The sequence below is a fragment of the Alexandromys fortis genome, unplaced genomic scaffold (assembly GCF_014885135.2).
Source record: "Alexandromys fortis isolate MF-2015 unplaced genomic scaffold, M_Fortis_MF-2015_v1.1 scaffold_91, whole genome shotgun sequence".
Taxonomy (NCBI): domain Eukaryota; kingdom Metazoa; phylum Chordata; class Mammalia; order Rodentia; family Cricetidae; genus Alexandromys; species Alexandromys fortis.
Window position 1 is genome coordinate 6,793,967 of NW_026067968.1, and position 15,601 is coordinate 6,809,567.

At 48.0% G+C, this 15,601-nt stretch overlaps 1 protein-coding gene across 14 annotated transcripts in view; it reads left to right on the forward strand.

Annotated features, from left to right (window-relative positions):
* Window positions 1-2,338: 2,338 nt before the first annotated feature.
* Window positions 2,339-15,601, forward strand: part of Klc1 (kinesin light chain 1) — a 49,435-nt gene continuing 36,172 nt past the window's right edge. For 8 of the 14 annotated variants that reach the window (XM_050154632.1, XM_050154636.1, XM_050154634.1 and 5 more), the window contains exons 1-2: window positions 2,341-2,501; window positions 14,685-14,946. In XM_050154632.1, coding sequence (XP_050010589.1) covers window positions 14,686-14,946 — 261 coding nt within the window. In that variant the 5' untranslated portion in view covers window positions 2,341-2,501; window position 14,685. Of the gene's footprint in view, window positions 2,502-14,684; window positions 14,947-15,601 lie in introns of all 14 variants that reach the window. The other 6 variants (XM_050154637.1, XM_050154635.1, XM_050154641.1 and 3 more) reach the window with 2 other exon arrangements.

Here is a 15,601-nt window from a genome sequence, read left to right on the forward strand (position 1 = left end):
AAACCCTTAAAAAAAAAAAAAAAAAAAAAAAAAAAAAAAAACAACCAAACCAAAAAAAAAAAAAAAAAAACAAACAAACATGTGCTGTGGTCTATTCTTGTGGGAATAACATGCCCATGGCCACAATGGAGCAGAGATTGCAAGGGAACCTACAGAATACCTTGGCTCTGCAGGCGTGGTAACAGAAGAAGCATGATACAGCACTGGCTAGCATGGGAAGGAACCGTTACCAGTCCCAGGAGAGGTACCAGACCCTCACTCAAAAGAGTCCAGTGACCACTCCTTCCTGCACCAGCTGTCCATAGTCTTGAGAGGTCCTGGGTGTATTGGGACGATAGGTTAACAGGATGGAACTCCAGCACTGCAGATTTGTGAGCTGTCACACATGCTGGGTGGCCTTTGGTGGTACAGCTACTTGGGAGTCACCCTTGCTGCGGGCTCAGCTGCACTAGGATGGAGTTCTTCATTTATTTATGTGTATGTGTGGGTGTGTGCCCATGTGTGTAGGCGTCACAGAGGCCAGAAGAGGGCTACACATACCTGGAGCTGAAGTTACAGGCAACTGTGAGCATTTCCCCAATGTGGGTGCTGGGAACAGAACTTCAGTCTCCTGAAAGCTCGGCATTCTTAACTCAGCATCTCTCCAGCCCCCGAACAGATGTCTGTCTTCCCAGGAAGGTATGCAACATTCTAGGAAAGTGCACGCTGAACTGAGTGTGGCATGCAAACTCAGGGACAGATGAGGACAGCTAGGGACAGGGTAAGAGGAGGTCAGCGTAACCAGGCCCTATGGGTCTTGAAGACAGTAGACCAAGCTAAGGAGTCTTACCCTGGTGCTGAGAGGGATGTGTGGCCGTGGCAATGTTGATTAGCTTGGTCTTTTCTTTCCTTTTTAAAAAATTTTCTTATTTTTCATTTTTCAAGACTGGATTTCTCTGTGCAACATCTCTGGTCGTCCTGGAACTTGCTTTGTAGACCATGCATACTGGCCTCAGACTCAGAGATTCAGTTGCCTCTGTCTCCCTAGTACTGGGATTAAAGGTATGCGCCACCACCTCCTGGCCTACCTCTTTTCTTCCCCCCAACAAAACAGGGGTGCTCCTGTCCCAGGGTTTTACTGGAGCGTTCTATGCTCCATTGTGGGCCTATTTCTATATTTTTGGTATCAGCACACCTCTCTGACCTTGGAGTTTGGGTTGTGTACCTGTCCCCCTTCACCTGCCTATTGTTTTACCGTTTCAGCAAGTCTTGCTGCAGCCTTACAGGAATGGAAGCAGACATCCTCTGCCACTTTATGCACCTGGGTCTTCCCACGAGGACCGTGGGAGCCTAGTGGACATCAGTTGAAGGGGCAAAGGAAAGAGATCCTAAAGCATGAATAAAGTGATGGCAAGGGACAGATGAAAAAAAGAGGAGGTAGTTTTCGTCCTTTCCTGAAGAAGGGTGCAAGGTATGCAGGGCTGAGGGGCCGCGGCTGACCCGCAGGATGGAGTGGGCTTCTGCTGAGCCTCTTTTCTTCCCGAGAGCACCTGGCCAGGAGCAGGCGTACTGGCTGAAGAGCTGGTGACACACAGCTAAGCAGCAGTTTGTGTGCTGGGGCTTTACTTGATTGAGATCCCACAGCCTCCCTTCAGGCTAATCTGAGCTCTCATGGGCTTTCTCCTTATTAGCCAGTCTTTTTTTTTTTTTTTTTTTTTTTTTTTTTTTTTTTTTTTTTTTTTTTTTTTTTTTTTTTTTTTTTGTCAAATTTACTGGATATGCTGTTAAGACCAAAAGCACCTGCCTCCCTGATGTTGACAGGTGTCACTGCCCAGCAATACCATCATCAGTAGAGGGCCGCGGTTCCCAAGGTGGGGAGACTGGCACTCGCAACCCCTACCCCTTAGTAATGCCACCGGGCCTCTCTGGGGACGTCTGCTGGCACCTGGAGGGTTCCCAAGCTGGTACGGGCAAGCTCGGCCTTGCCACTGACTCAGCGTGCCCTCCAGCCGGCTGCTGAGTCAGGCCTGCAGCTGGGGTGCCAGGCGGCTGTGCGAGGCCCAGGAGCAACCGGAGCTGGCAAGCCTGCCCTTCGGGCCAGGCTGGAGGTCGAGGGCTGTGGTCAGGAGCGAGCCGCGGAGGGTGGGTCCTGGCCGCCTGGCATCCTTCCCCCTTCTCTGTCCCTTGAGGTGGGACGGATAAGACCTCCGAGCCAGAGAAGACCACACGCGGACCAGAGGCTTCTGGAGAGCAAAGCACCGTGGACCCCCGCCTCAGTTTCCCCTGAGCCCCGCCCCGCGGCGCGAGGGTGGATGACGTCACGGCGCGCGGCATTGTGGGGCGGGCGCGGCGCCGGCGACGCCATTTTCGGCGGTGGAGCGGTGGCGCGAGGCTGCGGAGCGCGGGTCGGGGTGAGGATGCTGCGGGGCGGCCGCGGAGGCGCTGCTTGCTGCTGAGGCGGCTGGGCTCTGCGCGGCCTAGGCCTGTGACAGCGCGACGAGCGCGGCGCTCCCGATCGGACGGTGAGTGCGCGGCCCCGTCCCCGCCCCGCCCCGGGCTCCGAGCGGCTGGTGCGCAGCGCTCCAGACGCAGCCGCGACCCCTTCCCGCCCGCATCCTCCGGGCTGAGGCTCCCGGGCCCTTCCCGTCCACCGCCGCATCTGCACCCGGCCCTTCCAGGTCGCGATCCTGGCCCTCCGCCCCGACCCAGACCCCGCCCCGGCCCTCTCAATCGTGTCTGCACGCTCGGGTCCCCTCCCCGCGCTGCCTGCGCCTCTCAGAGCCCCGGTCTCCTTCACCTCTGTCTGTGCGCCTGCACTCCGCTGTCCTTGTGGGTCCTCTCCAGCCGGTGCCCGTCCAGCCTGGGGTTTCTCCGCTGCTTGCTCTTTTCCAGACTCGGGTCTCTTGTCACGTCCCTGAGCTCCTGGATGCGGTCCTTCTATCCGCGGTCTACCTGCGCCCCTGGTTTGGGTTCCTGCCCTGTCTGCGCCACTTCTCTCTGGGGTCTTTGTCATCTTTCTGCTTGCACATCTCCAGACCGAAGCTCTTGTCCCCTCCCCGCCAATCCTGGTTCGGGACCTGTCCCTTCTAGGTCTGCGCCTGTCTGTGTTGAAGTACTCGTTCCTTCTCCGCCCCTGACCCTCCAGGTTTGGGGCTCAGCCCTTTCTGCCTGCACTTTAGGCTCGGGTCCCTGCCCCTTCCCTTCTGCTCTTCTCCGCTCCTCTCCTGTGTCCCTGAGGCTTCTGTCACAACTGTGTTCAGAGCCCCGCCCTGACTTAGGCCCCGGGGTGGGGATGGCCTTTCAATAGCAGCTGCGGGCTTAGGGTCCCAAAACCTCGCTGCTGAGGTCCCGTCCCGGGGAGGCGGCGGCGCTGGTGGTGTGTGTGTTGGGGGTCAGCCGGCTGGCTTTGTCTTAGGCTTCCCCGCCCTTCCAGCCCCCACCTCTCCTCGGCACCGCCCTGGGCGGCCTGCTGTCATGCTGTGGTCCATGGCCTGGGGCCAGCCAGTCTATTTCTTTCAGTGGCCGGGTGTGGAATCTCCCTGGCGACCTGAACGTGCCCAGCCTGAAGTGATTTTCCTTGTTATATGTGGAGCCCCCTTCCCATTAAGAAAGAAAAAAATTAAAGCGTTCAAAAAGTAATATTAATGTGTGATGGAGTGGATGGCATTATAACGAAGTTTGCAGGTGTATTGTGTTGGAATTGTCACTGACTGCTACTGTTTTATTATTTAAACAGGTTGAGAATTTACATATTAAGTGATGATCTGGTGTACTTGCAAAAGAAAAAAAATGATGTCTTTAGAGAGGCTGGGGAGGTGGCGGCAAAAAACCTTTGATCCCAATGGTAGATCTCCAGAGCGAGTTTCAGGGTAGTCAGGGCTACACAGAAAAAACGGGAGGTGGGGGTGGGGAGGAGCGGTGAGAACAAAATAATTATATACTATTTAAATTGCTATGTAGAGGGGTAGATGCATTTTTGATTCTTTGCGTTACTTAAATTCCAAGCCTTTTTATACAGCATGACTAAGTCTTGGATCAGAATTAGCTTGGAATGCTTTGTAATAGGACGGTGAAAACCCCACTAGGAAACTGGACTGACCTGAGTCTCCTAAGGCCGCTACAGTAGGGATCTTTCATGGACTACCCACAAACCCCAGTTGTAGGAAATTGGACTTACTGTTCTGTGTCCTAAGTATTTGTAAGAATGCAGTGATTCTGTTTAAAATCTCAGCGTGTGCAGATATGTGGGAGGGTGGGCCTCCAGATCACCAGAGGATGTGTCCTGATTCAGGCCAGCCTTGGCCTGGGGTGGGACCTGGTGGTGACCCCTCCGTAACACCAGCTACATTCACCTGGCATGGCAGTGTGTTGTAAAAGCAAACATCCAGCAGGGAGTGACAGTACATACCTATAACCCAGCACTCGGGAGGCTGGGGCAGGAGGGTCATCAGTACAAGATCTGTCTCAAGACAACAAAAATGGGAAAGTATAGACATGCATGGAAGCTGGACAGGGATTTTTTTTCCAAATGCAAAGAAGGAGGAAGTGAGGTACATATATCTTAAATAATCCATAGTAAAGTTTATACTGAGGATGTCACTTGGTGGTAAGGTACTAGCCTAGCATTCAAAAGGTCCTGTTTCCTCAGCTCAAGAACAAACAAATCAAATACTGCCCACAATTTAATTGTTTATATTTAAAAAAATTAATACATTGGGACTAGAGAGATGGCTCAGTTAAGAGCAATTACTGCTCTTTCAGAAGGACCTGAGTTTGATCCCCAACAGCCAGATCAGGCAGTCTCTAACTCCAGTTCCAGGCAATCTGAGACTCTTCTTACCTCCATGGTGCACAAAGAAAAAAAAACCATGCAGGTGTACACATAAATAATAAATCTTAAAAACATTAAACACTTTAAAGCATGTATTTTTAGGTTGGGAAAAAATAAAAATCTCTAAAGATTTTTTTTTTTTTTTGTTTTTTCGAGACAGGGTTTCTCTGTGGTTTTGGAACCTGTCCTGGAACTAGCTCTTGTAGACCGGGCTGGTCTCAAACTCACAGAGATCCGCCTGCCTCTGCCTCCCGAGTGCTGGGATTAAAGGCGTGCGCCACCACCGCCCGGCTAGACATGATCTTTTTAAAACAATGAGCAAGAAAAGTCAGAAGTGACTTCGTTCTTAGTTGAGTGAATATCAGAAATCAAGAGTATGCAGCAGAAATGACTGCCATCCTAAGCAAGCTAGTGTCAAGGCTGGGGTGTGAAGTAACTGTTGGAAACTAGGCATGGTGGCGCAGGCACTCTGGAGGATGAGACAGATTTTGAGGCCAACTTCAGCTACATAGCAAGATCCTGCCTCAAACAAAAAGAATAAAGCTATCTGATGAAGATGGTGGGAGCATGGGACTGGTGACTGCTGAAAACCCGCTGCACAGCATTGCGCTCTTAGGGATCCTGGCGAGGACAGTTCCCCAGAGAGGTTAGACCCAGCAGGAGTGGTCAGGAGGCTCTTCCTGGGCACTCAAAGGCAAGGGCAGATTGGCCCTGTGTGACCCTGATGGGAGGAAATAAGACCTGAGTGGGTTGTGGTTGAAGACTGTCCTGGTGGGGTAAAGGGAAGGTGAGGCCAGGAAATAAATGCCCATGCAGTGGTAGGAGGTGCCAAGGAGGCTGCTCCTGCTTTGAGGTTGGAAGGAGGGCAAGATGAGCCAGGAGGTCAGGGCAGTGGTGTGGGTGGTGCTGTGGACAGGGTGAGCTCCTCAGAGTGAGGACAGTGGCTGGAGCTGTCAGTGGGACCTAAGGTGCCGTCGTCAGCCTTGGGTAGGGAGGAGCAGGAGGGCAAGGACACCAGCCTGTGTTGGAGTGAGCCTGTGTAGATCACGGCCAGTGGACCACGTCAGTCAGCTACTGAAGTGCTCAGTAGTGTCCTGGCCTGCCCCAGCCCTGGCCGCTTGACTCCTCTAAAGCACCGCTAGGTGCTTGCTGAGTTCTGAGTTAAAAGCCATGGTTCTGCCCCATCCTGCCTGACTTCTTGTTTACCATTTTTTTTAAAGGGCTAATTTGTTTTATGTGTTTGAGTGTTTGCCTGTGTATGTATGTATGTGTGAGCACTGTATGCATGCCTGATGCCTGAGATAACCAGAAAAGGGCACCAAATCCTTTGGAACTGGAGTTAAAAATGAGTGTGAGCAGCAAATGTGCTTAACTGCTGAGTTGTCTCTCCACTCTCTGGTTTTTTATTTTCTTACTTTGTTTATTGTCTATTTGCTCATATATTGCTCTTATCCACCAGGTTGGGATTTCATCCCTGTTTGTCTCGGTGTACGATCAGCCCTAAGTGTTTGCTGAAAGAATGCATTAGCTTCTCTGCTCTTTGGTGACTCACTGGATGGTGTCACCCAGCATGTTAGGGAGAATGGGAAGAGGACAAGATGTTGTCTACTTTTGGATATGATAAACTCCAGGTGCTTGTGGGAGGCCCAGGGGACTCTCTGGAGACGCAGGTCTGAAGTGAGGACAAAGGATAGGCCTAGAGATGGCGGCCTGAGAGTAAATCCGCAATGCACCGAGGGCCATTTGGTTCTAAAATACTCCCATTACCTCAGAGTCCTTTCGTTTGTTTAAGACGGTATAAATCAGTATGTGGCCCTGGGTGACCAACCAGGCTGCCCTGGAACTCACAAAGGTTTTCTTGCCTCTGCCTCCTGAGTACTGGAATTGAAGGCGTGTCTCACCAAGCTGGCCTCTCTACCTCAGTTTAAGCCATGGGTTCTCCACTGCCTAATGTGGGCACACATCTGTTCATCTAACTCACATCTGCTGCCTCAGGAAGCAGGACAAGTTTCTACGGTGGACTGTCGCTGTTACTACACTGTTCCTGGTAGAACGGGTGCGGGCACTCCACCCTCCCGACAAGAGAAGTGCAGAATTGTGGAGAAAGCAGGTTAGGGGCAGTTCTACCATGGCTTGCTTCTGAGTCCGGCTGTGAACCACATTGTGCCCCCAGGTAGCAGTCTCCCGTGAATTGTGTCACCTTTAGCCTGCAGTTGTCTTTTCTGTCTATTGCCATTCTTTTCCCGAGGCAGGGTTTCTCTTTGGAGCCCTGGCTGTCCTGGAACTAGCTCTGTAGACCAGGCTGGCCTCAAGCTCACAGAGTGCTGGGACTAAAGGCCCTCCTGTCATTCAGCCACCTGCAGTTATAAGGATGTTCCTGCTGTGTGTCTCTGGAGCCTTTTCCATTTGCTTTCTGTGGCTCTGCCTCCCTTAGCTGCTAGGAGTGGTTCATTTCATTCAGTATTATGTTTCCAAGGTTCATTCTGAAGTTTTTGTTTTTCTTGTTTTTCTCTGTTTCTCTAGCTGTCCTGGAACTGCCTGCCTCTGCCTCCTGAGTGCTGGGATTAAAGTCATATACCACCATGCCAGGCAAAACTTTTTTTTAAGTTAAAATATGATTACATCATTTTCTTCATTCCGTTTCCACTTGATCCCTTCCTGTGTGCAACCCTCCCCTTGTCTCTCAAATTGATGGTTTCTATTTATTTAATTTGTATGTGTGTGTTCCTAAATATATAAATAAAACCTACTTAGTTCATAGTGATTGTACGTATATGGTTTCATTGCAGATCACTTGTTATTGGATAACCAATTGAGCTCTTTTTGTGTATTTACTTATTTATTTGTTGTTGTTTTGAGATAAGGTCTCACTACAGAGCTCTGGCTATCCTGGAACTTACTCTGCAGACCAGGCTGGCCTTGAACAGACACACAATCACCCACCTCTGCCTCCCAGTGCTGGGATTAAAGGCTTGAGCCACCATCCTTGGCTTCTTTTTTTTCTTTCCGTTTATTTATTTATTTATTGGTTTCATTTTGTTTACACAGGGTCTATCTCCTTAAACTTTTTAAAAAAATTTATTCTTTATTTCTTTCACATTATGCATCCCAATCCCACCCATCTCCTGTTCCCTCATATCTAGCCTATGCCTCTGCATCCTTTCTCTCCAAATAAAGCAAAATGAAAAGGGAAAAAGGAAGTAAATGAAGATCTTGTCATGGAAGCTGCAGTGTGACACCACCCAACATCCGCCCATCTGTGATCTGCTGGAGCTGTTTGGGGTGGGGTGGCGTGGGGTGGGGGTTGGACCCAGGGCTATAGAATCTCCTAGACCATGACCTAGGGCAACAATGGAATGTCCAGGGAGAGTCCCAGTAAGGGCCCAGTGTTGATGTGTAGCAGAGGCCGGCGACCTGGGACCAAACCAATGATTCTTTTTGATGAACACGTGTATACAAGGTCTCTTTACATCAGAGACAGGCTGGCCTTGAACTCAGAGATCCACCTGCCTCTGCTTCCTGGTTGTGGCTGTGCACTGCCAGGACTATACAAAATCCCCAGAAGGCAAGAAGAAGATCTTTTTGTGCTAGTCTGTGGTGTTAGCATGTAAACACAATTAAAATGGCTTTTGAGTCTTTTTTTTATTTATATGCATCTTTATAAATTTTTGGTCAGCATAGATTCCTAGAGAGAGTGAGAGCGAGTGTGGGTGTTTGGTGACAGTTCTCCTGTAACCCTGGCAGAGTTTTAATTGCTGTGCAGTCAAGGTTGATCTTGAAGTTCTGGTCTTCCTCCCTACCTCCTGGGTACTGGGGCTACAGGCTTGTCACCTTGCCAGTTTTATAGAGTGGTTTGTACCCAGGCACCCAGGCAGACACTCTTATCTACTGAGCTCCTTCAGTCAGTGATTCAAATTTAGGAGAGGAGATTAAAGGATTAGGTTAGATGAGATTAGAGAAAGAGGTTGGATAGAGGAAATGCTGTCTGTGAGGGCTGGGAAGGGACCTGTAAGGGCTCTCTGCTGGTGCTCTAGTAGTACTCAGGGGTGGGAGGATTGATTTTTAACAGTGCTGAGGGTGGACTTGGGACCTTAAGTGTGCCTTACCAGTGAGCTGCGTTCCTAGCGCTGTGGTGATTCTTAAGGAAGAATAAGCAGCTGGTCGTGGTGGTGCCAGCACACGGGAGGGGTGCTGAAGGGGCAGTCAGAAGGACTATGCAATTGAGGCCGGTCTAGACTGGCTACCCCTTGAAAAAAGAAAAGTTGGGCAATGGTTGCGCACGGTTTTGCTCCCACTGCTCAGTAGTACTGTACATATGTGGTGCATAGATACACACAGATACACATACACAGGCAAAACACTAATACACATAAAATAAAACTAAGTAGATCTTTAAAAATAATAAGCCAGGCAATGGTGGTGCATACTTTAATCTCAGCACTGAGGAGGCAAAAGCAAACAGATTGTGAGTTCGAGGCCAGCCTGGTCTATAGAGTGGGTTACAGGACAGCCAGGGTTACACAGAGAAACCCTGTCTCCAAAAGCAAAAGCAGCCTTCTGTGCTCCCTACTTACCCCCGTCCTCTTGCCTCACTGAATTCATCACAGTATTTCCTGACAGTGTTTTCAATTTCCCCTTTGACTTTTTTTTTTTTTTTCAAGACAGGGTTTCTCTGTAGCTTTGGAGCCTGTCCTGGCACTAGTTCTTGTAGACCAGGCTGGCCTAGAACTCACAGAGATCCGCCTGCCTCTGCCTCCTTAGTGCTGGGATTAAAGGCATCTGTCACCACTGCCCGGCCCCTTTGACATTTCTTATTATTGTTTTGAGATCCAGTTTTGCTATGGTAGCCCTAGTTGGCCTTAAAATTGTCTTACTCTTCTGAGTTGTGCTTTTCTTTTTTTCCTTCTCTCTCTCTCTCTCTCTCTCTCTCTCTCTCTCTCTCTCTCTCTCTCTCTCTCTCTCCCTCTCCCTCTCCCCCTCTCCCCCTCTACTCCTTTGTGTGTGTATTAAAACCTTTTTCTTTCTTTTTTTTCTTTTTTTTTTTTTGAGACAGGGTTTCTCTGTAGCTTTGGGGCTTATCCTTGAACTAGCTCTTAGAGATCCACCTGCCTCTGCCTCCCGAGTGCTGGGATTAAAGGCGTGAGCCACCACCGTCTGTCTAAAAACTTTTTCAAAAGAAGTCATCCTTAGCTGTGTAGTGAGTTGGAGACCAGCATGGGGTGTATAGTTTTTGGAGCATTTTCATACTTGTATTTTATGAAAGTAAGAAATCTGAAGGTCATTTTATGTGGTCTCCACTTACAATGAAGAGCTGAGACAAGCTGATGTGTGCTTAGGTCACAATAGAAAAGATGAAGTCTCAGCATACTGCCCTGAGCACACACCCATTACACTAACACACATTTTATGCTGCTTACTGTTTTCCAACAGGCAAGGACCAACATCTAACCGGCTAGTCTAGACCTACAGGCTTTTCTTAAACCCTCAGATACAGAATGAACCCTTCTGCAACAATAAAAATAGACAACATTGGCCCAAGAATAGAACCTCTGAACACACTGAATTTTTTTTTTTTTTTTTTTTTTTTTTTTTTTGAGACAGGGTTTCTATCTGGCTTTGAAGCCTGTCCTGGAACTAGCTCTGTAGACCAGGCTGGTCTTGAACTCACAGAGATCCACCTGCCTATGCCTCCTGAGTGCTGGGATTAAAGGCGTGCGCCACCATCGCCTGGCTCACACTGAATTCTTTATCAGACAAAAAGGGATGTGCAGAACTCAGTAGGCACCAGAGTTGTTCTGCGCCTATAGCATTTGTCAGGCTATGGCAAAGAGGATGACGCCATAAGGCTTCAGCAGTATGCAAAGTTGCTAGTAAATGCGAGGTCTTGCAGTACTTTCCTCATGCATGGGACACACTTCATGGCACTGTTCTGGCTGTTTCCTTGTGCTGAACCATCTGCAAGAGCATGCAGGGTATGAATTGGAAGATGTGGACATTGTGGTTTGTAGTCTCACCAATGGAATGGCTGAGTGCCTCAGCCTTCTACTGAGTTTGTCTCCCATAAATCAGCTGCCTTTACCTTTAAGTGGGAGCCCATTGCTTCTGAGCCCTTCGGTGGGATATGGTATAAAATCATGTTTCCGAAGCTGGTTATGGTGGCCCACACCTTTAATACCAGCACTGAGAGCCAGAGGCATGTGGGTCTGTGTGCGAGTTTAAGGCCAGCCTGGTCTGTATAGCTATAGAGCTCTAGGCTAGCCAGTGCGGGCTACATGGTGAAACCCAGTCTCTGCATGAAACATCAGTGAGATGGCTCAGTGGGTAAAGCGTCTGCTGCCAACCCTGACAACCAGAGTTTGAATCCTGGGATCTACATGGTGGTGATGAGAACTGACTCCTGTTGTTATCCTTTGGCTTCTGTATTAATGCCATGGCTTGTATGTCCACACATATGCACACATACAAAACCTAAGTAATACGTGCTAAAACAAAAATCATCTGTCCTCAGAAATAAATGCAGTTTCTCTATTTTAACTTTTGATTCAAGGTTTTTTTTTTTTTTTTTTTTTTTTTTTTTTTTTTTTTTTTTTTTTTTTTTTTTTTTTTTTTTTTTTTTTTTTTTTTTTTTTTCTGAGACAGGGTTTCTCTGTAGCTTTGGAGCCTGTCCTAGAACTCACTCTGTAGACCTCAAACTCACAGAGATCTGCCTGCCTCTCCCGAGTGCTGGGATTAAAGGTGTGTGCCACCACTGCTTGGTCAAGAATTTTTTTTTTTTTTTGAAAGAAGCAAAATTCGAAGAGAAAGACTTTTCTGTAGATTTGGGGGTGGAGGAAGACATGTTTAAGAGAAGAATAGTGGGGCTGGAGAGATGGTTCATTGATTAGAGCACCATGGCTTTCCCAGAGGACCTGATTGAATTCCTAGTACCTCAGTGTGGCTAACACACATCGTAAATCAGTTCTGGGGGATTAGCCGTCCTCTTCTGGTCCCCAAGGGCATTGCATGTGCATGGTGCAGACATAATAGAGACAAAATACTCATATATATAAAATATATACAAATAACAAAACAAAAAGTACAGTAGTACACGCCCAAGAGTAGCTGTGACTTCTTGAGAGAGGATTACGTCACTGGGATCTTGGAAGCTCATTTAATGGAAGAGAAGCTCTTGAGTTAAGGATATGCAGGCAGGGATCCCAGGAATAGGTTGGGATTATCCCAGAAAAGGCAAGCTTGTTTTCTTTTCTTTCTTTATGGTTTCCAGGCCTGTAGTGGCCTCACTTAGGTGATGGTAGGAGGCATGTCTGTGGCTAATGTGGCTGATGAAGTAGAGATGTCCGGGTGTAGCAGAGCAGAGTTGGTGAAGCTCTAGCGCGTTCTGGATGACGATGACAGCCCCCACCCCAGGCCCAGGCAGGCTTTCTCTGTGTAGACCAGCCGGCCTCAAACTTACTCCCAACTGCTGGGGCTAACGACGGGTACTGCCATGCTTAGCTGAGGGATTTATTTTATTTATTTATTTTGTTTTTTTTTTCAAGACAGGGTTTCTCTGTGTAGCTTTTTGAAGCCTGTCTTGAAATTCGCTCCGTAGATGGGGCTGGCCTTGAACTCACAGAGACCCACCTGTCTCTGCCTCTTGAGTGCTTGAGTGCTGGGATTAAAGGTGTGAGCTACCACTGCCTGGTGTAACCTTTATTTTTATGTGTAGGGTTTTCTGCCTGTGTGTATGTGTGTGCACCACATGTGTGCAATGCTTGTAGAGGCCAGAAGGTGTCAGATTCTCTAAGCCTGGAGTTAAAGAGAGTTGTGAATTGCCATGTTAGTGCTTGGAATTGAACCCAGGTCCTCTGGGAGAATAGTCAGTGCTTTTAACTGTTGAGCCATCCCTCCATCTCTCCATCTTCCCACTCCTCCCCTGCCATTCTGGTTTTTATTTTATTGTTTGAATGACTGCTGGTGTCCTGCTGTGGTGTAGTTCTGCCATTATACCAGCCTTTGGCCACTAGTTATTGCTCTCCCCTGTGCCTGTCTAGTTTACCTTGTTTCCCCTCTCGAGTTTAATCTTTGTGTGTGTGTGTGTGTGTATACACGAACATGTGCACATGCCTGTATGTTTATGTGGGAACAGGTGCACACGTACCATATTGTGAATGGTGAACGTGGGGATAAGAGGACAAATTTTGGGAGTTGGTTCTTTCCACCCTGTGTTCTGGGGTCAGACTTGAGGTCATCAGGCTTGCGTGGCATCAGCCTCCATCCCTTAATCTTAAGGGACTGAACAGAGGGAGAGATCTATTTTCAAGTGCATGTGGCTGCTGGCAGGTGCTGGCTGTGACTATTGAGGGCAAGAACTGCTTGGCTGGCAAAGCTAGGGCTAAGAGGCACTGGTACCACAGATGGCTTTGTAGTTGGGTTCTACTGGAAACCTTGTGGGTCTGTATTTTAACTTTAAAAGATTAGTTTTTATGTTTTATGTGTATATGTAAACACAGGCCTGCAGTGCCCATGGAGGCCAGCAGAGGGTGTTGGATTCTATGGAACTGGAGTTAGAGATGTTTCTGAGCCATCTTGTAGAACTGAACCCAGGTCCTCTGCCTGAGCAAGTGCTTTTAACTACTGAGGGAGACACATAGACAGACAGATGGGGGGGCAGGGAGAGAAGCATTGCAAAGTGCCCAGATGCACTTGGTGACCATACTTTTCCTGAGACAAGAGATAGGTGTGGAGGCAGGAGATGGGCTGTGACTCTGTGGACACAGGTGCTAAATAAACACCACCCTCTTGAGACTTAGCAGTCAACAGACTATTATGGGCTGTTAGGGGCATGGTCTCAAACATACATATTTATTATTGGGAAATAATTTGTAAATACTTTGCTATCGGCTATGGAATGAGGGGAGGGGGCCTAAATTTTTATATCCTTCACACTTACAGTCCTGGCCCCTGCCCTCCTCTTTATACCAAAAGGTTGATCTTCATTAAAACTGCTCTTAAGATATCTCAGTCATTTAGCAAAACATGCTATGTACCAGGACTAGGACCCAGGTGAAGAGGACATGCACTCTCTTTCAGGGAGTGTCAATCATTTTCTGGCCTGCATACTCTCTTCCTAGCTTGTCACATAGTACAAATTTACAGTAGTGGCCTTGGAACCACATGCTAAATAAATGCACAGTAAATAGTAAATACACTAACATGGCTTTGGTGTGTGTGTGTTTGGTTTTCAAAACAGGGTTTCTGTGTGTAGCTTTGGCATCCTGGAACTTGCTCTGTAGAAAGGCTGGCCTTGAATGTAGAGATCTGCCAACCTCTGCCTCTTGACTATGAGATTAAAGGTGTGCACCACTACCACTTGGTTTACGTTTTTTAAAGATCTACTTACTTTTATGTGTATTGGCATTTTGCCTGTGTGTGTATCTGTGTGTCCGTGCACCACATTTGTTCAGTGCCTGCATAGGCCAGAATGGGGCATTGAATCCCCTGGAATTGGGGAAACAGATAGTTGTGAGCTGCCATGTGAGTCCTAGGAACTGAACTCAGGTCCTCTTTAAGAGCAAGTGCTCTTGCCGGGCAGTGGTGGTTCACGCCTTTAATCCCAGCACTTGGGAGGCAGAGGCAGGTGGATCTCTGTGAGTTCGAGGCCAGCCTGGTCTACAAGAGCTAGTTCCAGGACTGGCCCCAAAGCTACAGAGAAACCTTGTCTCGAAAAACCAACCAACCAAACAAACAAACAAACAAAAGAGCAAGTGCTCTTAATTGCTGAGCCACTCTCCAGCTCTGTGAAATATGATTTATAATTGTCACTGTGGCTGTTTAAGGATGTCATCTCAACAGAGATTATAATGAACTGTCTGATTTTCTTTCTCCATACTAGGATGTATGACAACATGTCCACAATGGTGTACATAAAGGAAGAGAAGTTGGAGAAGCTTACGCAGGATGAAATCATTTCTAAGACAAAGCAAGTGATTCAGGGGCTGGAAGCGCTGAAGAATGAGCACAACTCCATCCTGCAGAGTTTGCTAGAGACACTGAAGTGCTTGAAGAAAGATGATGAGAGCAACCTGGTGGAGGAGAAATCTAGCATGATCCGCAAGTCTTTGGAGATGCTGGAGCTCGGCCTGAGTGAGGCGCAGGTATCAGTGGGCGACACTTAGTCGTGAATGGGCTTAGAGAGTAGGTGTGGACCAGTACCCAGGCAGCAAACAGCAACCCAGGGCACATTGCTTTGAGTGTCTGAATAACTGACTTAGAGATGAGGACAGTGGAAGCATACATGTCCCACCTGAGGACTTGTGGCCCTGTAGGTAATCCTAGTTTAAATTCAGTGCACTGGTGCTTGGCTTCTTCTTTAGTGTTCTGCTTGTACAGTTAGTGAACAGGAAACAGACTTCTGGGTCACCAGTTTGTCTTTTTTTTTTTTTTTTTTCCCGAGACAGGATTTCACTGTAGCTATCAAGCCTGACCTGGACCTAACTCTTGTAGACCAGGCTGACCTCGAATTCGGATCTGCCTGCCTTTGCCTCCCAAGTGGTGGGATTAAAGGCATGCACCACCACAGCCCGACTTCCATTTGCCATTTATTTATTTATTTATTCAATATTTTTAATTGATATTTATTGAGCTCTACATTTTTTTCTGCTCCCCTCCCTACCTCTCCCCTTCCCCCATAACCCTCCCCCAAGGTCCCCATGCTCTCAACTTACTCAGGAGATCTTGTCTTTTTCTACTTTCTACTTCCATGTACATTATATCTATGTAAGTCTCTCTTAGTGATCATATTGTTGTCTA